General features: G+C 45.7%; 16 protein-coding genes across 16 annotated transcripts; 8 read left to right on the top strand and 8 right to left on the bottom strand.

Annotated features, from left to right (window-relative positions):
• Positions 1 to 2784: 2784 nt before the first annotated feature.
• N7478_001442 (uncharacterized protein) lies at positions 2785 to 3288 on the bottom strand (the record flags this gene model as incomplete). Its single annotated transcript, XM_056917657.1, has 1 exon — positions 2785 to 3288. One exon carries the CDS (start codon positions 3286 to 3288, stop codon positions 2785 to 2787), a length of 504 nt encoding a protein of 167 aa, XP_056785537.1.
• Positions 3289 to 3786: 498 nt separating this feature from the next.
• N7478_001441 (uncharacterized protein) lies at positions 3787 to 4368 on the top strand (the record flags this gene model as incomplete). Its single annotated transcript, XM_056917656.1, has 1 exon — positions 3787 to 4368. One exon carries the CDS (start codon positions 3787 to 3789, stop codon positions 4366 to 4368), a length of 582 nt encoding a protein of 193 aa, XP_056785536.1.
• A 308-nt stretch (positions 4369 to 4676) lies between these two features.
• On the top strand, positions 4677 to 5165 carry N7478_001440 (uncharacterized protein; the record flags this gene model as incomplete). The annotated part of the gene is made up of 1 exon (XM_056917655.1): positions 4677 to 5165. The coding sequence occupies one exon, from the start codon at positions 4677 to 4679 to the stop codon at positions 5163 to 5165; it is 489 nt and encodes a 162-aa protein (XP_056785535.1).
• Positions 5166 to 5361: 196 nt separating this feature from the next.
• N7478_001439 (uncharacterized protein) lies at positions 5362 to 5924 on the top strand (the record flags this gene model as incomplete). The annotated part of the gene is made up of 2 exons (XM_056917654.1): positions 5362 to 5425; positions 5542 to 5924. The coding sequence occupies 2 exons, from the start codon at positions 5362 to 5364 to the stop codon at positions 5922 to 5924; spliced, it is 447 nt and encodes a 148-aa protein (XP_056785534.1).
• A 3854-nt stretch (positions 5925 to 9778) lies between these two features.
• On the top strand, positions 9779 to 11572 carry N7478_001438 (uncharacterized protein; the record flags this gene model as incomplete). The annotated part of the gene is made up of 2 exons (XM_056917653.1): positions 9779 to 9908; positions 9993 to 11572. 2 exons carry the CDS (start codon positions 9779 to 9781, stop codon positions 11570 to 11572), a joined length of 1710 nt encoding a protein of 569 aa, XP_056785533.1.
• Positions 11573 to 12271: 699 nt separating this feature from the next.
• N7478_001437 (uncharacterized protein) lies at positions 12272 to 12772 on the bottom strand (the record flags this gene model as incomplete). The annotated part of the gene is made up of 2 exons (XM_056917652.1): positions 12272 to 12417; positions 12466 to 12772. The coding sequence occupies 2 exons, from the start codon at positions 12770 to 12772 to the stop codon at positions 12272 to 12274; spliced, it is 453 nt and encodes a 150-aa protein (XP_056785532.1).
• Positions 12773 to 13422: 650 nt separating this feature from the next.
• On the bottom strand, positions 13423 to 13996 carry N7478_001436 (uncharacterized protein; the record flags this gene model as incomplete). The annotated part of the gene is made up of 2 exons (XM_056917651.1): positions 13423 to 13731; positions 13844 to 13996. 2 exons carry the CDS (start codon positions 13994 to 13996, stop codon positions 13423 to 13425), a joined length of 462 nt encoding a protein of 153 aa, XP_056785531.1.
• Positions 13997 to 14398: 402 nt separating this feature from the next.
• Positions 14399 to 14809, top strand: N7478_001435 (uncharacterized protein; the record flags this gene model as incomplete). The annotated part of the gene is made up of 2 exons (XM_056917650.1): positions 14399 to 14409; positions 14473 to 14809. The coding sequence occupies 2 exons, from the start codon at positions 14399 to 14401 to the stop codon at positions 14807 to 14809; spliced, it is 348 nt and encodes a 115-aa protein (XP_056785530.1).
• Positions 14810 to 15598: 789 nt separating this feature from the next.
• On the top strand, positions 15599 to 17216 carry N7478_001434 (uncharacterized protein; the record flags this gene model as incomplete). Its single annotated transcript, XM_056917649.1, has 2 exons — positions 15599 to 16174; positions 16239 to 17216. 2 exons carry the CDS (start codon positions 15599 to 15601, stop codon positions 17214 to 17216), a joined length of 1554 nt encoding a protein of 517 aa, XP_056785529.1.
• Positions 17217 to 17729: 513 nt separating this feature from the next.
• On the top strand, positions 17730 to 18161 carry N7478_001433 (uncharacterized protein; the record flags this gene model as incomplete). Its single annotated transcript, XM_056917648.1, has 1 exon — positions 17730 to 18161. The coding sequence occupies one exon, from the start codon at positions 17730 to 17732 to the stop codon at positions 18159 to 18161; it is 432 nt and encodes a 143-aa protein (XP_056785528.1).
• Positions 18162 to 18233: 72 nt separating this feature from the next.
• Positions 18234 to 18822, bottom strand: N7478_001432 (uncharacterized protein; the record flags this gene model as incomplete). The annotated part of the gene is made up of 3 exons (XM_056917647.1): positions 18234 to 18339; positions 18486 to 18638; positions 18686 to 18822. 3 exons carry the CDS (start codon positions 18820 to 18822, stop codon positions 18234 to 18236), a joined length of 396 nt encoding a protein of 131 aa, XP_056785527.1.
• Positions 18823 to 19149: 327 nt separating this feature from the next.
• Positions 19150 to 19636, bottom strand: N7478_001431 (uncharacterized protein; the record flags this gene model as incomplete). Its single annotated transcript, XM_056917646.1, has 3 exons — positions 19150 to 19364; positions 19426 to 19477; positions 19523 to 19636. 3 exons carry the CDS (start codon positions 19634 to 19636, stop codon positions 19150 to 19152), a joined length of 381 nt encoding a protein of 126 aa, XP_056785526.1.
• Positions 19637 to 20981: 1345 nt separating this feature from the next.
• Positions 20982 to 21920, bottom strand: N7478_001430 (uncharacterized protein; the record flags this gene model as incomplete). Its single annotated transcript, XM_056917645.1, has 1 exon — positions 20982 to 21920. One exon carries the CDS (start codon positions 21918 to 21920, stop codon positions 20982 to 20984), a length of 939 nt encoding a protein of 312 aa, XP_056785525.1.
• A 292-nt stretch (positions 21921 to 22212) lies between these two features.
• Positions 22213 to 22685, top strand: N7478_001429 (uncharacterized protein; the record flags this gene model as incomplete). The annotated part of the gene is made up of 2 exons (XM_056917644.1): positions 22213 to 22227; positions 22281 to 22685. The coding sequence occupies 2 exons, from the start codon at positions 22213 to 22215 to the stop codon at positions 22683 to 22685; spliced, it is 420 nt and encodes a 139-aa protein (XP_056785524.1).
• A 12-nt stretch (positions 22686 to 22697) lies between these two features.
• On the bottom strand, positions 22698 to 23588 carry N7478_001428 (uncharacterized protein; the record flags this gene model as incomplete). The annotated part of the gene is made up of 1 exon (XM_056917643.1): positions 22698 to 23588. The coding sequence occupies one exon, from the start codon at positions 23586 to 23588 to the stop codon at positions 22698 to 22700; it is 891 nt and encodes a 296-aa protein (XP_056785523.1).
• A 2785-nt stretch (positions 23589 to 26373) lies between these two features.
• N7478_001427 (uncharacterized protein) lies at positions 26374 to 27741 on the bottom strand (the record flags this gene model as incomplete). Its single annotated transcript, XM_056917642.1, has 1 exon — positions 26374 to 27741. The coding sequence occupies one exon, from the start codon at positions 27739 to 27741 to the stop codon at positions 26374 to 26376; it is 1368 nt and encodes a 455-aa protein (XP_056785522.1).
• Positions 27742 to 27791: the final 50 nt, after the last annotated feature.

Here is a 27791-nt window from a genome sequence, read left to right as displayed (position 1 = left end):
CATGTCTCAAGCTACAGACTGTTGGTTATTTTAGAGCCCCGAGGACTGCGTCTAGCTATGCACCCCATATTGGGAGAAATTTTTGGGTGACAAGGGCTGCACTCATGTCTGTTCTCAAATATATCAGCTACTTTTGGGATTGATGAAGAGTCTCCCCTGCTCATTCTTACCTATCATAGCGACTGGTCACCGATGCGCTTCCCTGACTCACACACTTTGGGTGTATCAGCTCAACATACCTCCGATGCCTGCTGTAGAGACTCGGGGCTCAATCACACTACGGCCTTACTGTATAAAGAGCATATCGAACAGGTGGCTTTTTATCGCGTCTGCCCCCCTGCATTTACATTCGTATGGCTGACTATCGTTCCAGCAGACCTCTCAACGTTGATCGAAAGATTTGTTACCCGGTTCCTGCTCATTCCAGTGGTAATGCCGTCTTCTCTAATCAACAGCTTGGTGTTGAGCAGGCATTAGACGCGCGAGGCCGGCCGCAGTACAGGCTCTCGAAACAGACATTCACAGTCGACGGCTAGCATGGCGCCCTGACTCACCTTAATGTGCGCCCAAGTCAACACCTATGCCGGAAGAATACTTTACGACAAGACCTGCTGTTAGGTCCGCATTATGCATTCCGATCGCTGATTTCCATTGTGATTAGACAAGGCGACTTTGAATCAGCGTCTTCCGCCTCGGTCATCTGTTGAAGATGCTGAAGAGACATGTTCTCGGCACGCTGTGAGCCAAGCCTGTTCAAAGCGGGCGTGACATTTGTCTAGCGGCCGAGCTAGTGAAGAGTACTACTCGTAGGTCTGTGGTGGCCATCTCGCTGTCGGCATGGCCACTTATGATGCGTCTGCGGTATGATTGATTGTCAGTTTGAAGGGGTGATACCCGATAATACATACTGCGAGAGGATCAAGTTGATTGGAAACTTGACTCGACTTATGGAGATCTGAGGAGCCAATTCCATTGATGCGGCTCCGTTCCGGCACCAGCCTCAAACACGCCAGCTTCGTGCCCATGTGGCGTGCGTGTACTTTCGGGTGGGCCGACTTATGGAGCAACTGCATACCAAGAGAGTGCCAACCTTTCCGTTGCCTTATGACTTCTCAAGACGGCCTACGTTGACGGGACCAGATTTGGGTCGCTTTCCTAAATGGTCAGAGGCGCCGCACTGGACTTGCCACAGCTAACTTCGCGTGACGTCATTTCCCAAACGCGTCTCCACTGGGCTTCTTCGCGATGAGTTCATCTCACAAGTGAGCATCGATGCACGAGCGTTGAATTTCCACGAAAATTGGATCGTTCTACTTTGCGCTTTTCCAACGGCTATTTCTTCTTGATATTGTTTTCTCGCCGGGCCACACCAGCTCGCGCACTTGACAACCTCAACGTTTGTGAGCGGGAAACCGTGTCAGATAAATAGAAAGGAGGCCAGCAGGGAGCTCCAATGGTCCGAATATGGTTCTAGGGAGGGCATTCTGGGTCTTTACCCAGTTCAAGCTAATCGAGCAGTCAGACTTGCAACCAATCTTGATGGCACTGCGCTGGCAGGGATGCGACGTTCAACAGTGGGATCAGCAGCAAGGTCAATCGAAAACTTGACTTCATGAGAGTTCTTCCATACATGATGGGGGCATATTGCCGCAGCATACTGTAGCAAATTATGGGCTTTCATCGCGTGCCTGAAGCTAAAAGTTAACTAGTCCGACTTCAATTGGGGTAGCTCCCAAGCGCAGCTCGCCCTGATAGTGCTTTAGCGGTTTGGTATTCGAACTTACCTACTCGCTTAGCTTTTTCGTCTAGAACGAAAAGGTCTGGCTCTACCAGGTACCCATACACTGGCGCGAAATATAATTGTTGGCACGAGCGCTGCCGGGTGAGCTCTCGTGGGATATTCTGAGTTTGCGGCAATGAATGGCATTGAGCGCGATCGCAAGGCTTGAAGTCGCGGATTTGACATTAGAGACTTCTCAAAAGGATGTCGTCTTACCATTCCGGGTGCCTGTATCAGTCAGTTATTATTTATCTACTATGCTCTAAAATGAGCTCGGTGGTGGTTTCACTGCAGCGAATCACGGTCGGAGTAGAGGCACGCAAGGAAGTCGCTTTCTACTGGGCGGGTCTACGGAGGGTCCCATTGCCAGACATTGAGTCCCACTTTGGCGTGCTTGCGAGAAGTCCTTATGCGGCCAGGCGGCTTTCAGTGCATGCTATGTCACAACAAGTGATTATTGGAGAAATCAACCGCCCTTTTCTGAGGTTAAATGAAACATCTAGAACGAAAGCAGATATGCGAAACTGACCGAAGGGCCACAAAATATTGACGCCCTTGACACTGATAGAAAAGATTTGGTCTTGTGCCCTCCGCTTCAACTCAAAGCCCCTGGTCGATTTCCGGTCCCCTTCTTTTTTCCAAGATCAATTCTCCCTCTCAAAACCACCCGTTTGATTCCTTCGAAATCTCGGTGATCGACGGAGTGGTGGACGTGGGCGTCCATCTTCGGTCAGTCTAGTCGATCTGCGGGGCAATATCTGAGGTCTCTCTTGTTGCACTGCACCCGCTTGCAAAATTTGCACTGGGGTGGATCTGTATACAGAGGGGGAGGAATCCGCGGACGGAGTATCGCATGGGTCAACTGTGGTGACACCCCAGCTTCTGGCTGCATCAGTGCTCATTCGAATCTGCGATGGCCACCCGCGTAACAGGGCGTCTTGAGGCTCTTCACTTCGGCTGCATCTCTTTAGTAACCAAGTGTTTGAGAGACGCGTTCATTGCACTTACCAGGCGCAGCATGACTCGTGCATCTCAGGTCTGCATTGCTTCAACCACTCCTCCATACAACTCAAATGTGACAATGCTTGGCAGCGTCGACATTGCAGAATTACATTCTCGTCGGTAGGATTCCCATTCTCGGCGAGACAAAAGATGCAGTATATGTCATCGACGTCTGTGCCGATTTCCGGACGGCGGACCTTAACGCCCTGCATCCCCGGCTGTATGTGGGAGGTCAAGGTCGAGGCGGCGCTCTCAAGAGGATCAGTGAGGTGATTCAACTCGTGATGATCCACCGAATCTGCAGAAACTCCCCCGCTTTGATTTTCGTACGACACCTGGTCGGCCATGTCTTCGCCATTGAGCTCTTGCATAGAAGTGGTGCTTGCGTGGGCCAGCTGTGAATCTGCCTGCGCTCGGCTGTTGATATAAACCTCGCCAGGTCGCTCATCAAGATTTGTTCTGCGACTCCAAACACGAATAAAAGTAACAAAAATCTCGCGCAGCATCGAATGTTTTGGAAGAGGATTGTCAGGCCGGAGTTACCGGTATAGTGCGAGGAGGCGTTCTTGCCCCGGCTTTATAGATGGTCTCCCAATGGCTTATCGCTACCGGGTCGTAGGCAAAAGACTGGCTACATTCACAAATTCTACTAGTGAACCCACCTGCATTCCTCACTCATCAACATTTTATGACTCTGCCTTCAGATGACGGTGGTAGATGATCTCTTTGGCCGTTTGGGGCACACATCTTGATTACTGCATAGGGAGTCTGCTTTGATGGGGGGTGTCTAAGTGTGAAAGACCGCCGTCAACTTGGATCTGCTTCAACTAATGAAGCCTTGACTCCCTGGAAAAATGACCCAACGGGTAAATTTGGTTCATAATTTAGCGTTGCCGATCCTGGGATCTTTAAACCGGATTTTGGGAACTCAGGCGCTCCTGGGAAGCAAGTGAACGTTCCCAGAATTGCTTCGATGTTTAGAATTACGCTACTTTGTGGCATGGATGAGTGACGCGGCACATCACCGCTGGCGTATTCTAGTGAGCTCTAATCGAGGCTATGCTCGTGAACATTCGCACGTCCGTTCATCAACATTTAAAGTGGCGGTTCTTCTCTTAGGGCTAGCAGTGACAATCTTGAACGTCAAAGTGTTTCCACAGTCATTTCATCAGTACTACTTCATATGTATACTAACTTTCCAGCGAAGTTGCGTCCGCAAAGATGCTCGCCATCCTCGAGCGGTCCCACATCAACTCGAGCCTGCGAGTCGTGTCGAGCGGCAAAGATTCGATGCAATCGTCAGCTTCCTTCGTGCCAAGCCTGTATCAGGCGTGGTAAAGATGGTCTCTGTTCCTACCCAGCAAATGTGCACCAGAGCCCATCTTGCGAGCCGTGCCGTATCGCCAAACAACGATGCAGTATTGAACCACGCACGTGCAAGGGCTTTCTTGGAGGAATGTCCCAAGAGACTCGCATTCGTAAAACAAGCCGCCGAAGCTTACAAGCGCCATCGATTGGGCTGGCATCGTCAGATCAAAACGAACAGGTCAGTAGCTCGAAGCATGCGGCAACTTGAACTTGGCTGATGCTCATGGTCCTTCAAAGACGGTTCCCCTTACGGAATTGAATGAAAACCAAGCCTTTGATGTTGATTCTCGCTCTCCTGAAACTTCGTCTGCTGCAAGTCCTCCCGCTACCATGGCATATTCCAGGATGAAGCTCTCTGCAAGTAGAGGTGTCGGAGCATCAGTTTGAAGAAAGGTCCCTTTCTGAACAGTCATTCTCAATTTGTGTTATACAGCTTTGGTTATTTTCACTACGTCATTTCTCTCCAGAACGCGCCGAAAAAAAAAGAGTCGAACAAAATTTTGGCTGGGACACGGAAGGGTTGAACATGACTAGACTAGCAGATCTGGCATATCGTTTAGGTTTCTCTTCCACAGAGATTCTTCTTCTTCGTGCGCAAGACAAAGATGTCCATAGTTTAGTCGCTAAGGGCTTCACTGCATCTCTGCAGGAGCAGAATTACGGCACCCTACGCCCAGAATCTACGAAATCCCTATCTGGTCGTATTGGATCAGCTATGAGAGGCCTTCAGCCACCAGAAGTTCTTAATCCGGATGGGTTGAGATATAGTACCAATGAGTTGAGCCAAGTGACTGAGAGAAGATACAATGCTCCTTCCCTTTCTCAGATGAGCAAGCAACGCAATCAGCTGTTTCTTTACAGCATTGCTCCTGATGATCGAGAATCCGGACGATATCCCACATCCTTGGGAATAACAAGAGATATTATAATGTGCTTTCTAGGCGATCTCTATGACTATCTACCGGAAGGCCCTCATGAGACATCTCCTACGAATCTGACAGATCCATATATTTGAACTCATCCAGACACTACGGCTATCCATGAAGACGCCGCTGTTGACCAAACCCCCCCCCCCGCCTTTGAAAGCAACTATCCCAATACATACAGCCCTTCCCATTATATCCTCAATCAAGGACCAGATGATGTTTCAATGATTGAAGGCGGAAGTACTCCAGTTGAACTATACCAACATCCCGGTGGAACTCCAGACAATGAACCGTCCAGACAATGAACCGTCCAGTCTTGTTCCTGGGTTTGAAGACGAACTTCCAGTGGGTGACCTGGGGACTAAGCTAACGATACCTACTCGTCGAAAAGTTCCTGATATTCTTCATGCTTGGTTCAATGCCCTGATTACATGCGAAATCTCATTATTATCTTTTTGTTTGAAGATCGGCATTACTATAAGTTCAGACCAGATGCACAGCTCGATATTATGAATACACTCAAAGACCTTTCCGAACAGCACAACTTCTTCACTATAAGTCCAGAGTTTGGATTCGTGCTACCTGATATGAATTCTGTTTTTAAAGCGGCGCAGGAATCTCGAATTTTGCTGGTGGGTCGGATAGACAATCCAAAGCAATCACCCCATGATGGATCAATGACGATGTCTGTGGATGCGCTTAAAGACTACCTTCTGAATTATGACATTTGCACAGGAAAAAGAAAGCGCACCGTCAGCAGTGACGAGGTCAATATCAGGAAAAATGTATCGTCAGAGGTTGAGCGAGATTCTAGTAGGAGAAAACGCACGCAAGCCAGTGATAGTTAGGTAGAAGAAAGCTTTAATATAAGAAACCGTCTACTGATCAGAGATTTCTGTTTCTTCAATTGTGGTGAGATACATGAAGATGATTGGATCAGGTGATAGAAATATTACTAGACAGATGTACATGAACTTCTCCAGTCTCTGTCAGAGACTCGTTGATTTGTTGGCGTTCATCACATGTAATCCAAAAATTCCATCCTTGCTTCACCCAGGAGACCTTTTGTTTGTAATTCCATTTGTCCCTCTTCTTTAATATGATCGACTTTTGCTCTTGGGGTGAAATGTGCCCAATTTCCCCCAGGCAGGCGCGGCAAATAGTGTGTATGTTCACGCGTCTTTTATGCGGGATAAAAAATGACCATACGGCAGAGTACGTAGATCCTGGATCATATGAGAAGAACTTTATCTTGGTTTTATCATAACAACTGCAGAGACAGTTGACGCATGACCAAGTAATGGTTCCTTTCATTCTGGGGATATGTCGTGTTTTAGTGCTATAATTTCATTAGGAAGGTTAGGAGGAAGGACGGAAGCTTACATGACAGGCTGTGAGACTTTTTCAATGAAATGCCTCTCTCTTCACTAGCAGGGAGAAAGCCAGCAAGCAAGAATCCGGTTTTATAATCTGGCGGGCTAAACGAATATGCTTTGTAAATGCCTTATCCAGCTTCCGAGCGCATGTGAATTCCCCGTAATACCAAGCTGAAAAGCCCGTCAAAATACGCTGCACTCCGACCGTCCATAACAACGCGCATACTGTATCGCAGGAAACAAAATACACACATACGTATTTGGATCTAAATGAAAACTTTCAAAAGTTTATACAATACCACGGAGCTAACATTTTATGCTGGATAATAATATTGAAAGCAAAGTTCTTTTTCTAGAGTCCAATGGAGGTTGAACGGCTTGATACTCTTCCTGTGGAGGTCCTGAATCTTATTATTTTCGACCTTCCGGGAACGTTCTTGAAAAACTTTTCTTTGGTCAACAAAAGGTATCGCGCAATAAGCCTCCCTTATATTTTCCAAACTGTGCGCTTTTCCTTCTCAGAGCAAGGATTTCGCCTTCTGGAGAGCATAGCAAAATCAAAAGTGGCTATATATGTGAAGCTTCTACATTATGAGGCATGTGAAGTGATTGATCCAGGTGAGTAATCCATAACTCTAAGCGATGAACATTCTAGGCAACCTAAAAATTGATTCAATATGTGTTCTAGTTGTCGAAAGCTGGGACTATTTCACGACTTGGATATATACGCCCAGTGAATATAGACGTGACCAGCGAGAGTTGCAAATGTATTCATGCGAGGAATATTCATATACCGGCATATATTCGCATTTCAGGCGTATCAGTGAGGATCAAAATAGACTTCTTCGGAGTAAAAATGACAGGAGAAGGCTTTGTGGCACCATCAGGCTTTTTGAAAGTTTAAAATCGATTAAGGTATCTTTCATTGGGTTGAGGGATCGGCAACTTCTTTGGCTCTCGAATCGAGTATTTCTAAACTGGGAGGACTCTTTTCCCATTCATTTAGAGACTATTTTCAGTGCAATGACCAAAGCTCGACAAATTTGTATAAATCTGGAAAGCTTCGAAGTTGACGGATTCTAGGCGAATTTAGTTCGATCTGATCGATCACAATATCTTATGGATTTGGCAGCCGATGCGTTTGTGCATGTGAGAAAGATCCGCCTTGTGGATAGTTCTAGCCTTCTGCAATTCTTTTCCAAGATTTGCTTCCCTTCACTTCAAAGGCTGGGGCTACAAAACTGCTGGCTTCACGACTCTGATATAGTAAATTTTATAGAAAAGGCGGGTCCTCTCAGGGAGGTCCACTTGCAAAATATATGTTTGCCCTATGTGCATATTTGGGAGGCTGGGGGCTGCTCCAAGTGTTCTGAATCTCTGTATAGTAAGTTGAATGAAACATCGGTATCAAAAACCATAGATATATCGATCACTAGAGATGCCAACTAGATATGACAGTCAATCAATTCAAAACTTGTTCCGGTGGCGAAAGTTTATCTCGGAGTATTTCAGAGCACAGTCTCTACCCTAATAGAATCTTAAGTAAGAGTATATGTCGTCCTTTAGCAGCGTCAATAGATCACCCTTTTACACACCTGAAACGAGATCCACCTGAGTAAGGAGGTTGAAATATCCACCCCAGCACAGCATGTATAAATGCGCAAGAACCCTTCATCTTCACTGGTTCAGGGAACAAAAAAAATCTTTTCCCTATCATGGATGATACTTCTTACATGCGATACAACAATAATAGAGCGAAATGGACGTCAATCTGTCGAGAAAAACTTGCTCAGCACATATGTGAGTTTCGAAAATTCTACTTTTATGGATCTGCTAAGTCGAATTCAAGTGGATGCCCTTCATCTGGACGTCAAGCCCTCGGATGTACGTCTAAAGCCCATAGTCAACGAAACGCCATATGAATGGGAAATAGATGATATATCGCTGTATCCATTGTTTGAAAAGCATTTGAGTAAGCATTCAGTGAGCACGTACACCCGACTCTGCAAAGATGTGGGAATCAGATTCAGAGCAGTGCATCGAAACAAGGTAATAATTTCCTAAAGGAAACCTTACGCATGGCTGATGAATATCTTCAAGTTGAACCTCCGAAAAAGACCTCGCCGTTACAATTAAAGTTAGATGAACTTTCCATGGAACTGAATGAAGCCCAGAGTCAGATTCAATCCTATGAAGAAGCTAGATTAGCTCTCAACTCAGAGATGGAAACGCAGGCATCCATGTTAAATGATGCTCATGCGACAATCTGTCTTCAGGAACAAAGAATTCAGTACTGGGTGGAAGCATGTCCAAATTACCACACCCAATGCCTCCAATACTCGAACATTTTCAGCCAGTTAATGGTCTCAATTCAGCAGATAGAATCGAACGACTGATTTATTAAGCGGGCTCAGTGTTAATGTGCATTACTCAGCTAGTTACAACGCTCTCTAGGTTCACCCATTCTCTATACGGAGAGGTTTGGACGATAGTGAAGCCAGAATTCATTTTGATATTCATGAGAGTGTTAATATTGCATTTCACTAAAATAATACACCGCGCACAAGCAACTATTGTGATACTAATAAGAATTAAACGTATGCGCGGGAGGTATGCCTTTGCTGTTGACCGGAGACCAAATCAAGCTTTTGCCGCTCGCGGTGAAACCACTGCCGAAAATAAGATGTTGAACACTTGGACAAGCGCCTCCAAGCCAGCCTACTAACCACATTACTCACCCACGAGCAATCACTGCGACACTGCCTGCTGGAAATGACACATAAGGCAAAATTTCATGTATGGGCTTCAATGAGACATAGAACTGTATACTTTATGGCACGTATAGTAGATAAGTGATAATCAGCCTTTCGGGTCAGCCACCAGGCGTTAATGAATTGCGTGTGTGTGTGTGTGTATTATGAATTCTATGTTAAGTGTCGCTGGTTCTACTCCACTAGTTGCAATTCTTTTTACTTGAGAATCTTAGTCAAATTTCCCTGTGCTTGCGTATTTTCTAAACCAAAAATTACGGATGATTGAAGCGTCAAAATTCGTTTTGAATTGTTATCAAACATTGGAGGAAAATTCAGATCAATTGAAACCAAATCACTTTGTAAAAGCAGTGATTTTGCAGCCGATCATAGACTAAACCAGGCCTCCGCCGGCGGTGAGACTGCGTGGCAGCCCATTCTGAAACCACGCGGTAGCTCATTGTGGAACCACGCGGCAGTCCATTGTGAGACCCCACTATCACTATCTGAACGCAGCATATACAAAGGTAATGACGCATTTAACTAGTATGATTGTACTGCCCATCGCTCTACAACATGGCCAAATCAAAAAAGACCAAATCAAAAAAGACCAAATCAAAAAAGACCAAATCAAAAAATGGCAAGTCATCTGACAAGCCCGACGCTCGCAATATGCAAACACCAGTGTCGCCAGGAAATTCTCCAGGTCCCGAATAAAAATATGGAGGGGCTACAAAAGTAGTTCAGTTCGAAGAAACGCAAGAAAAAAGTTGTTTTGATCAATCTGAAGGGGAACAGGCTTCTCAATCAAATGACCAAGATGATGTCTCAGATTCTGGCGATGACAGCGAGGCTGAAAACGACGACACTTCTAGACCTCAAGCAGAAGAGCCGGCTCTTCACGAGTGGGTCAAGAAAATCATTCGAGAGAAAACTAGAAGTGAAAGTCCGGATTTCATTGATAGTTTCTTCAACACTCCTTGGAAAGAGAATACTCTACCAGACCTCAATGGATGTGTTCAATTTTTTACCAATCTGAACCAACTTATTCGCGGTGCAAATCAGCAACACCCAGAAGTCGGCATTGATGATGGGACTATTCCCGAGCGAACCTACAGCAGCCAATGCGAAGCATACATCACAAAGTTTCAGCGGGCAATCGAACATAATAATCAGGAAGCGGCTTGGGAGGCATTTTATCAAACCTATGATACCTTGAACTTTTTCAACAAGAGACATTTCCTTCCTCTAGAATGGAACCTCAGTCGAAGATTGGCAGCGGAGAGAATCGGAATCCCTGATCCGAGGCCTGAAGAACCCATGGCTCTAGATGAAGCTGATCTAAGCGATTCTGAAGATGAAGAGAATGCAACTTCGAGCCCGAAACGAGACGAGTCTATCAGTGACGACAGGCTTTTTACCCAGGAATGGATGAAAGACCTCGACGGTATCGATGCAAGGGCCGTAGAGAAGCAGAGACGACTTAACGGAGGAGAGGTTCTTTACTGGTGGCGAGTTGAAGTTGGAAGCCAGATTTTTGTTCAGTACGGAGAACCACCATATTCCATATACCGTATACGCGCGGGCTCCTATCAGAATTACGACAAACGCGCTACAGAACAGATCTTTTGGTCGACATCTCGAGGTCACGCTAAGGCAAGAACCATGAAAGATGGAATTTTGGTTGAAGATTGGAAGTGGAATCGCACTAATGTGCAATGCATTCTCGGCATTGGATTCAAAATTGAAGACGACCAGGAACATGGTATCAGCTCAAAATACCTGATTAAACCTTCTCATGCGGCAGGCTGCTACCCACAGACTCGCCTGATAGTCTTATGGCGTGATGGAGATACCACATTGGACGACCGAAGCTTCGGCCGCAGAATATTAAACACTAGAGACGATGGAATATATCAGTTTGTTAGCGACAAGGAAAATGCTTACTGGGAGCGATATGCCGAAGATTCAGAAAGCAACGCGAGTGGCTTTGATAGTGACACCGACAACGAAAGCGAGATTGGAAGCCAGAGCGAAAGCGATACTAGCAGCGATGATGACGCGGACAATAATACAGACCTCGACCGGCCCATTAAATCAGGGAACTGGGGGAGAAAAATGAGAATGAGAGGAACGAGGAGATCCGAAAGCAAGCCATACAACCGTAAATCCCCAGGTCGTGATTCTTCCTATCAATCAAAAAGAATCCGTGCTCTCGAGAAAGAGCTTGAGAGTCTTAAATTATCTCAGCGGAAGAAATCCAAGACACACTACTCCCAAGGTGATCGCAACAAGCATATCCGGCCAGAAAAACCAAGGCATTCTAAGTCAGACCGTGAGAAGCACGATAAAAAGTATCGTTCTCGCTAGAGTGTCATGGTGGCTATGAGGAGATTTTATCCCCAGGTCTTTGATTGTGTCTGTTGCTCCTGTTGCTTTTGTTCTTTGTATTTTTTAATTTTTTTTTCTGATTTGTTGCGCCTTTATTAGAGCAGAACCAGAATGTCAAAGTATTTGCAGCTCTCACGGAAACGCTTCTACGTATTGACCAGCGAATTCAAAGACCGCCATAGATTTCCATTTGGCGCCAAAACAGTAAATGAAGTAGCCCGAGCTTACAAGGTCTGGATAAGTTTCTCACTCTAACTTTCCCGTCTTCCCCCCAAAAGGATCATATTTCTGTCGCTAGAATAGAAACATTAGTTTGATAAGAAGATGGATCATGTTCTATGCAATTATGCAGCGGTATGCACATTAATTATGCACCGTTGTCTCTTTGATCACTACTTTCCTGTTCTCAAGCGACTTAAGAAGAGCCAGTATCATCCGAGTATCCTTACATAGCATTGTATTCAGTCGCTTGGCTTTTCGTATGTGCTGGGTGGCCTGCGAAGAAATCTTTAACGGAGACAGGAGACAGGTAAAAAGAAGCTTTGATTACTTTTCCGGCCTCGGCAGTTATTCATGATTTTCTTTGACTGACTCAATCGTAAATATCTCACCCCCCCCCCCCCCAATAAACCTTCTGCCCTGCCGCAGTTCTTATCCGCGCTTTCGTCAGTCGCAAAATTATCCGCCTTTTTTGTAACCAGCCAAGTCAACATTATGTTTGTCTGCGAGGAAGTTTCTTTGGGATGAAATTGATCCAGATGGTTTGCCTGGATTCTCGTCCGAGATCAGGGAGTCTTGTTTTGAGTAGTGCGGCTGCCGACGTCCTGTTTCGAATAAGTGGATGTGGCTAAAAATGGTCTGCCAAAGCTTACGAGTCAGACCGACGGCCTGATTTTCTCCAAGTAGAGAACTGTTTTTCTTCTTTTTTCTCCAGTTTGGTGAAGCTACTCGGTCTGGATTAGTGAATCTCGTGCGAGGTGAGTTAGGTTCAGGTGAAGGAGATGGCGATTGGTACGGCGACTGGAATTCAAAGTGAGCCTCAAAGTACGGAGCGAGTCGACTCTTTTTCTCCAGTTCTTTGTTGATGGCCCGTTGTAGGGCGTTTAAAAGTTCTGAGAGATTGACCAGGCCGGGTGGTACCAGGCTATGTAAACACAGCCACTGCTCCTCATCGTACATATGTGCTAATAATACATCCATTCAGGCCAACATAGCATGCGGTAATAATGTCATTTCGATTGGCTTTCTAAATTTTGCAATGTATCTGAGAGTAGGAATCAATTTTTTTATCGGCAATACAGAAACTATAAAGATCCTTTGATAAGCCCAGCCCGCTGTTCATCTTTTCTATACCATTCGATATGTCTGCAGTTAAATCACCTCCACCCTCACCGAATCTGGCGGTGTAAGTACAGAGCCAAATACCCCCGAGCCTATCAAAATGACCCCAGCTTTGCAAAACTCCTTCCTATGAACAGGCTTACTTGTCTAGCGCTTGAGGCGACCGCTCGCTTGGGCTCAGAGTATCATCAGAAGTTTATTGGTGAAACAGTCCTCGACAACTACTGCTCAGTCTTCTTCTCATGCCCCATCATCTACAAAGCGAGCTTCGGTGACGTCAATTTCGAATCAACCAGCTCAGAGAACCTGTGTATGCTCTGTAGCCTGAAGCCATTGCTTTCTTCATTCCACGAAGCTCTCAAATATTGCATTCTGCTTTCTGCTGTCCTTTCTGGAGATAGGCGCTATATAATAGCCTATATTCAAACTCCATCTGCTATAATCATGTTAACACGCCCAAACCAAGTAATATATTGTAGTTAAGAGACTTAGACAGTAGGATTAAGTTGCATCTTGTATAGGATAGTTGGTGTGACATATAGCCCCATTATTCGGAGCACTGCAGTCCCACGGCCCAACAAGATTTCTTCCGAGTCTGTTCGCAGGCCGTATTTCACTTCATAAGTTTCTTCGTCCACGTATATCCAATTTAGCTGTGGAGGCTTATCGCAGATCGTAGAAACCATGCCTTCTCCCTTGCGAGCCCAGTTTCGTTCGGGATAGGGAAGGAAATATCCTGCGAATGGATGCTGTGATAAATTGGGCCGACCCTCCACCGTGGGCAACCCAATGTATAGCTGGTTTTTAACTGCATTAGCGAACAGGACAGGTTTTGTTGGGTTGGCTCTCTTCGTAGAATACGTACCTTATTGTCGCGCAACACTATGGAACATCCATCAATGTACCTACCCGCGCTTGAGGTCCTGCGCAAGAAACGATGAGATTCGACTTCACGCCTCTGTGTTTTTCTTTCGCATTTGTTCTTTGGCTTTGGCGGACTGCTTCAGTAGTACCAACAATCGCAGGACAAGCCGCTATAGCAGTGAGTAGTTCAAGGACCATGGTTTCTTGATTGTTTCTGGATTTGAAATTATCTCCAATGATGTTTTTGTTCGAAAAGGATGAGGGAAGGGGGAGCGCAGGTTCGCTGATTTTCTTTCCTTGAAACGCGTCACTGAGGAGAGTTTAATCTATTTCATCTATTTCATCCGCTTGGTGTGCCACGGTTGACATTATGACGCGTTATCTCAACCCCATGTAGCCTAGCGCATGTCTATTTCCACCCACGAGTTATGGAAGCGTGCCTCGCGGCGTTTCATAGGGGTCTGTACTCTGGTGCCGCATTTTAAGGTGTAGCACGCTTCTCTGTTAATGCATAAGATACTCCATTTTCCCACCAATCCTCCTTGTAAATTTAAAATTTGCTGTATCAATTCTCAGTCTTATCCTCATCAATCCACAACCATGTCCCAAGTGTAGGTCTCCATATCTCTTCAACTCCCATCCATTTGTGAGACTAGTGATGTCTTTATATACAGACATCAACAAGAAATCAGCGATGAGGAATCCGAAGAAGAACAGACACAACTTCAACCCCCTCCAAACCCTACAGGTGGCCGCAAACCCGCGAAACCCGCGAAACTCGCACAAAAGGCACCCCCCCCCTCCCCGGCACAAGAGTATCAGGACGATGTAGTCCCAGCTCCTCTTCCTGAGCGAAGGATTGGTCCGATTCGCGAATCGCGGTTCAAGGATCGACCAGCAAAAGTGGGCGAGAAGGACAGCAGCTTAAAGATCAAAATTGAGCTGGATCTGGAAGTCGAGGTAGAGCTCTATGCACGGGTTAAGGGCGATGTGACCATTGGATTGATGTGATACGTAGGTTGAAATCTATGCGAGAGTCAAAAGAGATGTTATCATTGGTCTACTGTAAGACGTGAGTTTCATTTCAGGTCTAAGCGATCGCATATTGATAACCATATTACAGTACAACATAGCTTGGCCTGGCGCTCTCCTTAGAGTGTGCACTCCGCTATTGCCTCATCGAACAAATGCGACAAGGGAGCTTCTTGGCACTTGCAAATGCATAGGTTTTAGCAAATAGAGGGCGAGATAATACATATCTATGGACATTGTTAATGCCACTCACTGGTCTTGGGAGAGGTGTGAGTTCCCTTCTTGGACAGAACTTGGCTTCCCCTGGCATGCTGAATTCACGTGGATGATGACTCAGCAGACACCAGCCGCCCTGAAATGAAATAATGAAACCCCCCCCATCTTCAAAATTTCGCAATGGACTGGCCAATTTCGAAATTACCACATCCGTAATGCGACGCCTGATTAATCTCCCACTTATCTCATTGATGGACATGATAAAGATTGCGTCACCTATTGGCTGGATAGTTAATGGGGTTTCTCTCTTGGACTATTACGTCATATATGCAATCACATGCCAGTATGCGTTGTTTCCTTCGTGCAACAAAAAACGCTCTCAAGACCAAAAAGGATTTTGTTGGGAAGGGGCAGTGACGGGGGCTATTCAGACGCGGCAATTTAACTATAAATATTTATATCGTAGATGTCTTATTCTACAACGCCCTGCTTTTCTTTTCCGTCAAACTATCTGTTATACGCATATTCTATAGGTAGATTGTTTAAACCATTATGATCGGAACATCCACTGTTGAGTACTTCTTTATTCGAGTTTGCATCCTATTTCTTCACAACATTGCACCAGTCAGTATTTTATACAGTATTCACTTACTCGCTGTTCAATATTTTCATCTGCCAATATATCCCGAACGTATACCCTACCCTATCCATGTCTGGCTCATTGCAGAGGCTGTCTTTTTCGCCACCGTCTTCATACCACTCAAATACGCTCGCCGCCATTCTCCTATCTACCACAGATCTTTATCCGCGGAGTGCAGAGAGAAATTGTTTAGGAGTTGCAATGCAAATGTGCCAAACCTGGAGAAATATCTCTGCCGGTGGCTTATGGTCTCAGAAGCTGAATGCATCAAGCGCGATAACGTGAAAGACTTTATCAGGTGGGCATTTTTCAGGCCTGGAAATAGGCACGAGCAGGACCAACAGAATGAAGCGGAAATCGAGACCTATACAACAGAAATTGAGAAGTTGATTGGAAGAAAGCTGTCACCGGGAAGGATGGATGTGAAAGGCCTCGGACAGCTTCTAAACGAAGCAGGCGGTTCACATCGTAGCTTACTGTGGTACAATGTTAGTGATCTATCTCTCCGCTCTGTGTAGGAACGGTATCAGACTGACCTTTTAATCCACCTAGTGCGTCTTTGTAGTTGACACAATCATGTACTACAAGATGTTATATAACGGATTCCACTTCCATCGCAGCACGCTCTCGCGATTCTTTACCATCTTTCTATTTCGCCCTCTCACGATACTCACGGCTTACAGGTCACCAGTGCGGCATCTCACATACTGGCATCGACGGCATACGTCCAAGAAAAGACTACCCGTACTATTCATCCATGGCATTGGAATTGGACTTTACCCGTACACGAGCTTCCTCCGAGACCTCAACAGGGAGCTAGAGACAGGAGCGACTGACGATAGTGATGTTGGCATCATCGCACTTGAGATCATGCCGGTAAGCTCTCGGATAACTCATCCAGCTCTGGAAAGGGATGTGATGATCTGTGAGATCATGGAGATCATGCGGTATCACGGATGGAGCAAGTTCGTGCTTGTGTCTCACTCTTATGGCTCCATAATCGCTGCGCACCTTCTCAAGTCCGATCGGTTTGCTGCGCTTATCGGACCTACGGTCTTTATTGATCCTGTTTCATTCCTCCTCCATCTGCCTGACGTGGCATACAACTTCATAGCCCGCCGACCAGCGCGGGCCAATGAATACCAGCTTTGGTATTACGCAAGTAAAGATACAGGGGTTGCGCATACGTTGGCAAGGAGATTTTCCTGGATTGACAACATCATTTGGAAGGAGGATCTCGGGATAAAGGCCGAGAAGAACCAAGAGGAGGGTAGAAATGTTACAGTTGTTTTAAGTGGTCAGGACTTGATCGTTGACGCCGAAACGGTTGGGCAGTACTTGATGGGTTCATCGTCAGAAGCCCGGACAGCTGAGAAAGAAGAAACACGAGCATGGAAAAACAGGTCCTGGATTGGGTACGGTCTTGATGTGCTGTGGTATGAGCAGTTGGATCATGCTCAGGTTTTTGATTTTGAGAATACTAGGCGGCCAGTCATTAAGGTGATCTCTGTATATTCAGACACTGGTTGATCTGTCCTATTCGGCCGACATACACCAGCAATTGCAGACTCCGGGGCGAAATATGGTATGCATATTATCCCTCACAGAGCGTGTGCTTTACCAGTTCGAGATCGGAATATTATCAACACATTTTGGTTCAAAGCGAAGGATGAGTAGATATCGATTTAAGTATGCCTGGTCCCGTATCATTTTATCGATCCATCCATACGTGAACCCTTCTATCTTCTGCTCGGATTATTCGTAACGTATTGACATCTTTTACCGCACCCATAAACAGAGTGTATATCAATTGATAACGTGGTACCAACAGCAGATAACCTGACGGACGAATATATTATAATATCGCCATTACTAAATGCAACATTCTGTTCACTCTATGGGTCAGACGTGTCACTTTCTGGGAGAGAGACATTCTTTTCACAACTACTTGAAGCCATTGCTTTTCTTCATGACCAAGGCATCTGGCATCGTGATATTAAACCAGCCAATATACTAGTGAGAAGCTATGACCCTCCAGATGCTATGCTTACGGATTTTGGTTGTGCGTCCGATAAAGCAGTCATTCGATTTGATGGAACTGGGACTCCGCGATATCTTGCACCAGAGCAACAGTACGGGGAGCTACATGGAAAAGAAGTTGATTATTGGAGTTGCGGTATTATCGGGTTGGAATTGGTACGCGGAAGAGTGATCGAGTCAAGAATCAAACCCTGTGGTGATGGTCTTCTTGATCTTGGTAATCAAGATATAACCAACTTGAGCTCGCCAGACATTTTGTCAAAGTGCTCTCGAGCCATGCTACAAGTTGAGCCGGACTTGCGAATGACAGCCGTTCAAGGTTTAAAGCTTTTTCAAGCCCCTGGAGTGCAACAACAAGGCCCTGTCAAGCGAAGGATTGACAGCTCTCCGTTGTTGAATGATAAAAGTTTAGCTGCGCCCGCGTTTGACAAGTAGCCTAATTCGGAGCCTGGTATATAACACATGAAACGCATCTTAATCCATTTGACATGCTTTATGAATATCATTTCAGACGATGTTTTTCTTGATGAAATCTGGGACATCCTCCCATCCATTCGCATCCAACACGTGTACACGTCCATTTCGCAAAGCTGCAATTCTAATCGAAAACGCTCTTTGATCGTGTTAGAAATTTCACTTGACAAAGTTCAGGTCTACTGACATGTGGAGCAGGAAATCTTTTGATCCATCAGGCTGCAGATACCTTGTGAATACATTTCGTTAGACTTGAAGCATGAAGCCCTACTCGCAAATACATACTCGTGTCCCATTATGACACCAATAGACCCCATCTTAGGGTTCCGTTGAATTGTTCGGCCGATTGCGTTGGTCTGTGGTTTTCTAAGTAATCGACCGTGGATGCAGATCAATTCCCCGTCTTGAAACTCGCAATGTGTGTAGTTAACAGCCTGGCTTTCGAGTATTAGGAATGTTTTCCTTGAATACGCAGTATCACATACTAGGGTTCTCCACTTGGGGAATATTCCTTCCATTCAATAATGAACTCGTAATTCAGGTTAGGTACAGCGTCGACAGCTTGGTTCGGTGTATCGGCGCCATGATTACCATCGGAGGTTGGTTTCCGGTTGCTGGTCATATTCCAGGCCTCAGAGAAAGATCATAAATTTGGAAAGGTATAAGAAACTAAAATTGCAGACAATGGTACTCCCCTTAAATACGTTAGTCGCTTATTTTTTTTTTCATTTTTCATTTTTCATTTTTGACTTTCAATATCTGCAATAAGCCCGGAAGTAGTGCAACAGTACAAGAATAGCTCTGCGCCATGCCCCACAAAACATCGTGCATTCCAGTATTACATCAATGATTGCAGAATGCGACAAGTCCGAGTACCGATAGCTCTCAATCTTTCAACTTTACATGGATTATCAGACAAAGCTAGGCAAACAACGCCGGTACTATCATCCTAGCGGGCTTTGCAAAACATCTTTCTGAAGCTTTCCGGGTCCATATCTCCATTAAACAGGACACTGTTGTTGCTCACAGTGCAATTTCTCATTATGTGAATACTAGGTCCACCCTGTTTTGGTATATCACCCGCGGCATTACCGTTGAATGCAAACGAACTCCCATCAATTTCGGTACCGGAAAAGCCGTGAACAGATCCTGTAGAAGAACTCCCTACGAGTTGAATATATGACATTAGGTCTAATAACATGATGACAACTGATTGTGACATTACCTTGTCGGTGTTCCTTCTCGGCATTTGGGGATCTTTGGTTGAGACGAAAGTCCTACATCAAAGAGAAGTCATTAGCTGAGAGAACTTATGCCCTTACTTTTGCATTGATGGGACTTGCCTTCTCTGGAATGGAGCGAACCATCGTCCCTGTATGATGCTGAGCGGCATGACCACCACAAGTTGTTTCTTCGTTCTTGCTGTTGTTATCCATGCCGAGGGAAGAGTCACTGGTAGGGCGTTCTTGGAATTTTCAAACAGACAGATGACTGGAAATTGCGGGGTGTCCATTAGATGTACCAGGACCCCCTGCTATAAATACAATGGGATGTTTCAGAAATAATGAATTGTATTGAATTACCAATCTCAGAATACGTGAGCCACTCTTGCGGTGAGCCTAGCTGAGAATTGAGTCAATTTCATGGCCACCATGACCTTTTGATCTGATTCTAACATATGGTGGCACTTCGGCGGGAGATTTGATTCATCAACGACGACATGACCCGGAAGAATTTTTGGCAATTCCGACCCAGGATAGAGCTCATGATAAAATTTGATTAATTAGAGTATAAATGGGAGAAAGAGATGAGTTAATTTTTTTCCCTTTCTATTCCGTCGCCGAGTCTAGCAAGGAGCTTGGCGGCAGCTAAACACCAGGCTGCGAGTCAAAAAGTTCTGCCAAGCCATCGAACGCTCATGACCCCTCACTTCCCCACTTTCGATGTCGCAACTGTACCATGGTCTGTCTACCATAAGTGGCTATTAAGTGCTGGATCGAAGAATCGCTTTGAAAATTCCCAATGGTATTAGCCCGCCCTCGATAGCAGGAGGCAGATCTCGATATGGATTCATTCTAACCAAATGATGTGCGAGGGTGTAGATTGGAAATTTCCTTCCCCGACCGAGCCACGGCCTTCAAATCCAGTCGGGCATCTCGAGCCCCATTAGACTCGGCGCAGATAGCGAGGTTCAAAGGCATCAGATTGCTTCATGGGCCCTAGGAAGCACTGCACCTGGGCAGGATTACTTTATCGATGATCAGGGATGGAGGGTTTACGACAGGTCGAGAGTGGAGTCCTTGGTACAGCCTCTACTACGCACTCTCGGTCTACAGGTCTGTCTTCACGTCGGGAGAGAAGAATTTTATTGACGCCAACAGGGCCGAAATTACATGATGTGGCGCGTGTCCTCCGTTCGCGAAATCCCAATCCACCAGGACGTCTTTCTCATACCAATCAACATCGTCCACGGAACCCCGCAGGTCTTAGATAGGCATGGTGGAATCCATACCATTGTATTGGGCCATTACTACCTTGTACTCCCTGGATTACATGTTACCCCCGATTTCGATCTGCTGGTAGTAAATATGAGGTCAGACGACCAGGGGTAACACGGTGATCACAGCTCCCTTGGACGGATGTGATCCGAAGTGCCATTTGTTTCCGATTGGCCAAACTCGGAGAAAGATTGGAATACCGCTTCGATGATGGGAACTTGTTGTGGCTCATAGTCAAGAATGTGGCAGATCATACCAAGTCTGACATAAGGATTAGCCGATTTCAATGACGCCTTGCAAATAAACTCACTCCACATAATCTCCCGCCAAGTATTTCACTATCCCAGGCACACAGTATGGTATCCAACCGTCTTCTTGTATAGGAACGCTCGCTGTACCTAGTTGGTCGACCACAGTGGAATAGCTTTTCTTGTTGTTGGCTGCGATACGCCCAAACATAGCCGCCGAGCGTGGTTCTAATGGTGTCAGCCTGCTTCTGGCAAGTCTGCAGAATCACGGCCTTACCAAGGAGGAAGATCTCCCAGCTCTTGTATCCCCAGCCATTTTTTAGCAATGTTGACATACATCGGTTGACCCATAGAGCTCCGGAGCAATAGTAATCCAGAGTGGATGTTTTCTTGCTGTCAGAATACATCCCCATCATCGAGTATACCGTATCTCTTGACATTCCGATTCGCAACAAGACCGTGCAGTAACTAAGAAATATCAATTTCTGATAGGCCGCAACTCGAACCGCAAAGCTTTTATCATTGTCACACCGGCAGATAAACTCGCCATACATGCAACCTTTCAAGACCAGGTTTTGATTGTCGCATGGGTGCATTCGCGGCAACATGATGCTGCCTTCCGCAGACACGAAGATCGCCGCAGTCTGCTGGCCTAACATCAAACACATAGCTTGCCTGTTCCTCTGGACAGTGTCTACGCCTGCATCTTTTCGTGCCTTTTGCCATTCATGACGACCAGGTATCGATGATATGAAAGCCTGGAGTTGCTTCTCCCACTCAGTGGCCGATCTTTTTTCGGCGAGCTGTCGGGCTTCGGCGGCCTGAGGCCTGCATTCCACGAAGCGAAAGTCGTTCGCTTGCTGTTGCGATGGTGCGGAATGAAGATCTGGTGATGATTCTAAAGCCTGGAATTTAGATTCCAAATACTCGATATATTCTTGATCACTGCCCACAAAGTCGAACAAGCGAGGCATTTTTGGTCTGTCTGCCCTAGAAATCACACTCGGGTATGAGGCGCTTTTAAGTCGTGCCGATCACCTACGATCGTAGGTACTTGATTTGGCATAGTCACACATTCTCTCAATACAGGATCTCAACACACAAAGTGATATGTATTATTTGTCATGTACAGGTGTTTGATTCATTGCGTTGCATCCTAAATTGAAACGTACTTAATACCTCCAGTACTCTGCTGAAAGTGATCTGCAAAGGCCCTTTCGTTCAAAAATCCTTATCGCTCCAAGGCAATTTTACCCTTCGATCAAAATGGCACAGCTCAAAGTAATTCCTGTCGTGATACCCGCATTCTTTTTTTTACTAAAATATACATATAGACAATGCGAATCGAATGTGAAAACATTGACGACATTGAAATGAACGGTTTGGGGGATATCGTGCGAGCCGCCATTTCTTTGGGATATTACCAAGTCGAGATAGCTGTCGAGCCCGAGGGGGTCTCACGCGTCTGCTCTGTCTTCAAGGATCTTACCTCTTGTCGACTTTTGAGCACGGATCCTCTCTTTTCACGAAATATTGTGATTTTTGTAAGAGCGAATGGGAAAACATACGCGGATGATGCCTACAATGCGCTTCGTCATATTTGGACTAGGTATCTCTCAGCTCAAAATCAGCCGAACATGCCTTCGGATCCACGGCTCATGAAATGGTTTGCCACCGAGCTTGAACGAATACAGGAATTAATGCGCCATTTTGGAAAGCAGATAAATATCCATGATTGAAATGCATTTTTTCTAAATACGACTCAAGTTTAACTCTTCTCGGACTCTGCGTGTTCGTTCCTTCCTTGAATTGTGATAAGTTGCCTCGCCATTTCCTGGGCCTTTCTCAATCCATCGATGCCACGACTTCCCGGTGTTATAATATCTTGACTTAAAACGCATCCTCTTTTGGATATAAGAGGCCTGAACCCATGTTGTCGACCCAATATCTATTTTGGGCTTCGAGTGACGGGTCTCAAGCACATCTGCTCCCTCATTCTCGCAGTACAGCGCCATTGAAAGAGAATTCAACGAGGCTTCCAACTCGGGGCCAGATAATCCGTCAGAGAAGAGCGGAGATCTCCGTAGATCATTCAATATTTCAGTAATGGTATGTGATAGAACATCAAATGGAGCCGACCAAGCTTGATCATTGCTCCACGAGACTGACATCACCGCCAAACTTCGGCAAATTAGAGAAAGGCTCTCGTAGACGGATATGCGGGGACGCTCCAAACACTCTTTTGGGGTGCACAGCGCATTGAGCCCTTGTGCAGATACTTGTTCTATGCGGCAAAGGATACACCGGAGACGGTGACGCAACTTTTCGGCAGATAAAGAAGATTTCAAGATGTTCTGTCGCATCATATCGTCTCGTAAAGTCGTCCACACCTGCTGTGTTTCTTGATCGCACTGCTGCCAGCTTTTTCGTTTCATTTCGATCAAGCCCTCGCGACCAATCTGTGGCGTCCAGTCATCCTCAGCACGGCGGATAATATCTCGGAGTTGGCGGGAATCATCATTCTTTGCGGGTAAACATCTCTGAAGGAAGACATAAGAGATTACAAGGAGTAATTGAGAGAATGAGAATCGGCCGGGGAGTGGAAATGGTTCTAAAGATGCTGACTTGCGTGTGTCACTCATGTTGGCAGATTAAGGTAACAAGCCATTCCGTGGATCGGATGGGTTGCGCCCTCTTTAATAGACTACCGAACTAGAGTGTAGGCCTATTTGTCAACATACTTTGGATGTCTCATAATGTCATAATGAACGCCAGTGGCAAGTCCGTATTCTCAGAAGGAAATAATCAACTTAGAGTGGTCAGATGTGATCCTTACTTTTGATGCGACTTCAGAGCCAGGGGCGCGAATACCTCATCACTGCGTTTCGAAAGGCAAAAAGCGCTTATGAGTTTGCTTCACATTTCTCACTCCCCAGCCTAAACCTTAAGTCCTGTGATACGGAGCCGCATTTTTGGGCTTACTATGTCTGGCAAGTAATAGGTATTCGGTTTTGCTGGGAGTGTGACTGAGGGTGATGTAGATGTAGGTCTCATGTTGAGCTCACTTTTGTGTTACAAGAGATTGACTTTCTACACCCAAGGTCAAGGGACTATGCCAAAGCGCAAAAATTAGCAATCTGGGCCAAATTCGGGGCCTCAATGCTGGCGAACTGAAATCTAGTCTTCGACCGTCAAATTCCGCTGATTACTGTATTGAGCGGGGCTCAATGGTCTGTTTCCTATCCATTTCATTGGCCTATATACATACACATGAATTCAATTCTTAGCTGCTTCTGCTATCATGAAAAGCAACTTTCCCAAATCAATCGACCCAGCCAGCTTGGGGAGCCTCCGTATCCTTTATTTTCGGCATTTGGCACTTCGCCTTCCGAGTCTCCATGGGCCATTTCAAGCCCAGCTCTGGTATGCAGCGCGCCATAAGTCATTGTCATAATCTCATAACCCGTCTGTCTCTGATTCACATTATAATTTTCCGCCATAAGTAAAACAAGCTCCGCAAGTCTACTGTCATTCAATCTTGATAGGCACATAATAGCCCCAGAAGGAGAAAGAAGCCTCGGGTGCTTGTCCTGCAGCTCTCGGCAGATAATGTCTTCCGTTACTGGGTGAATCAAGTTTTCGAATCTCTGCACAAGGTCAGGTAAGCCCCTAGCCGTATATGCCCCTTGTATGATTGCTGTTAGAGAGACAAAGTTATTCATTTCGAAGAGACGCTGTAATTAATCAGTAATGATTCACCTGATTCAGCACCGTAAACTCACCATCGCAAGGCTTTCAATTTTTGATTCCACATTGGTGATTGTCGCTAAACACTCCTCCACGGACCGGCTTAATTCATTTAACTTCTTCATGACTCGAGAACGCGGGGGGCTGTTCTCTATGGACAGTGCCGATAGGCTCATCTGCCGGAGGAGCATATGGTCTTCCATGGTCAGTAAATCTGCAAGGTTGTTTGTCGGAATGTGCTGAACGCGCCACAGGAATTCGGTATTAATATCAAACGGCTTGGTCCAATCGACGATAGAAGACCGATAGGTCCGGAATCGATAGCTTAGTAATGTCAATTGTTGCAAAATATCTCTTATTGACGTAGCGGTGTCAAGAAGCACCTCTAGGGGCTGAATGAAATGGGAGCGCAGGCATTGGATATTCAAGCTGCCCCTTGCGGAAGGTGAATCGTTTTCAATATCTTCAATCGCTTGGGAAAGGAAAGGATCTGTGTGGAGCCTTCCAAGAGCCTTTCGGAGTCAGCAAGGTCATCTCCAGTTAGCGATCAGGTGCCTTACTTTTCTCAGATACAAAAGGCGCTGTTCACAGGATACGTGATGTTGACAGGCACGACTGAAATTCCAGTAGAGATGGTCGTACTGAGAAGTGAATTGCTCGACTCTGAAAGAATGGTATCCAAAAGCCACTCTAACGAGGTCGGAAAACAGTAGAAGATTAACTTGTTGTTCGCTCCGGTGATTGAGGCTCACAGCCAATTCTTCTATTGACACTTTATTATCCTCAAAACTGAGCATGTGATCTTCAAAACCTCGGAAAATTTCCCGAGCATCACCAGATTTTTGGGATTTGTCTGAGCGTAAATCATCAAGTCCGAGGTTTTGCAATTGGCTCATCATCAAGTTGTCTGATCCAAGATGTAGGATCATGCGGATTTCCTCCCTCCATCGTATCTGGCTTGCCTGACTGATCGGGGCATCCGTTGAGAATGGGGAGGTCCCTGGCTCCATTTCTCGAATCGTGAGGTAGCTTGGGTGTTTTTAGCTTACACCCCAGAATTACCAGATCGCTTCTGTCCTGATTTTGCATAGAAAGAATGATTGACGCAAAAATAATGAAATATGAAATTTGCTCCCAAGTCGCAAAGGTGATAGCAGTTTATATTAGAATGACTGTGGCTCGGACCCCTAGTTTTATGAGGCCTAGAGCTTTGGCTTCTGCGAAGCTGAAAGGAACCCCACAGGAAGTTCTAGACTCAATTGGGGTCTCTTCCGGGCAATAAATAAGAACCACAAGACGGCGCAATGCAGATCTAGCCCCGATCGTTCGAATCTGGCTCATCAAGTCAGAGATGACTTACAAATTTGCCAAACTCTCGGCTGGGAATCCGAGTCAGCCTGCAATTCGGCTCACTCTGTTCATGTGCAAAATCGTGACAACGAAGACAATTCTGAGTGTCACATCTCTTCACACTTTAGGCATCGGTTACGAAAAAGAAAGTAGAGATCAGCTCGTCATTTCCTACGTTGGAATTTTTGAGGTCCGAGCTTAGTTACCACCTACCATTCTCACCTGTAACGTAAGATAGGGTGGAAGAAAGAACGAAAATAAACTTTATAAAACCTAATGCATTGCTCAATACAACCTTTGTACTAACAAACACCGTTACCAGTTGTTTAATTACAACTCAGAAGCAGGGGATTGCGAAAAAATGCTTAGAGCTTCAGTAATACGGTGCAGTCCAGCCTCCTCAGACTGAACGGCCAAACCCAAGACATCCAATGCAGCACCGCAACGCCCAATGGCCTGTATTTTCCGCACAGCGATGTCTTCCAAGACAGAATCCTTTCGGGGAATACTTAAAAAGGATTGCTCTGAAATGGTGCCAATCCACATTGTGCTTTTCTGGCAAGTGTTCCGAACGATATCGATCAACGTGTTTTCAAGATCGGTCTTATTTATTGCCCGTCGCAAAGGCTGAAATTCGAGAAGTATTTCCAGGAGTTCCGCATGATTAATAGTCATCACGTCGGCTGCGGCCATCAAAACACGGTGCCAGACCTCCGGGGCTTTAACGTAGCTCAACAACCATTTTACGGCAGCGATCTTTCCGTCCATAACAGCACAGACAATTAAGTCTTGAGGTGGTTGATGGCGTTTGGCAAACCACTCCCACATGACTATTGTGTTGTCTGTGTTTCCTGTGTTGTCTTTTCTCAGAACCGCATACCAACCCGGCGATTGGTCTTCTTCGTCTGGTGCGCCGAGATCTAACCCGCGACAAAATAGGGAGCTTGCTAGACCAATATCAGCGAGCCAAGCCACGTTTTGAATGGCTTCTGGCCCAAAACAAGCCCAGTCGAGGCCTGGTTCTTCTTGAATTCTATCCCAGGCTAACTCGAACCAACGTCGTCGCCAGGTGGAAGCCTGAATTACCGTAACCCCCTTTTCCTGGCCATCACCAATGTTAATTGGCTGGAAAAACTCATCGAGTCTCATTGATGATAGTATGAAGGCCCCCGCTTCTTCATTACCAGCCGAAAATGCAACCCAGAGCAAGCCGTATCCTCGTGCGTTGAAGGTCAAGGGCCGGATAGCCTTTTTGATCAAAATATTCAAGCAAGGGATGCAATTCTTCACGGTCCATGACACCAAGTCTTCAGGTTGTTCTTCCCTGGTACAACTCTCCTTGCAACTAATGCAATTAATGAGATCAGAACAAGACGTATGCAGCTTCCAGTGGTCGTGAACAAAATTATGGGTCGATCTGCTTGATAGCACGATATCAATATTTTCCACAAACTTTAGATGCCGCCCTTCGTTGAATAATTCCTGGATTGTGTGAAGACCATCATGCGAGTCGAGCAAAATCAAAATGATCAGGCGTATGAGCTCCGTGGGCAGGAGTTTCTCAATCTCCTCAAGACTAGACCACTGACAAGATGAAGTAGTGGGATGGCGAACGCCTGAGGTGACGCCTCTTTTCAATTTCATTTCCTTTGCCAATGGATTATAGGGCCCAAAAGTCTTGCGGTATTCAAAGGACATGTTGGTTGTGAGAGTCCTCAGTTAACGTTGTCTGGATTTGCATTCCTAGA

Source organism: Penicillium angulare (assembly GCF_028827245.1).
Source record: "Penicillium angulare strain IBT 27051 chromosome Unknown utg000001l_segment0_segment0, whole genome shotgun sequence".
NCBI lineage: Eukaryota > Fungi > Ascomycota > Eurotiomycetes > Eurotiales > Aspergillaceae > Penicillium > Penicillium angulare.
Note: the sequence above shows the minus strand (reverse complement) of the source record. Positions and strands in the feature narration are given on the sequence as shown.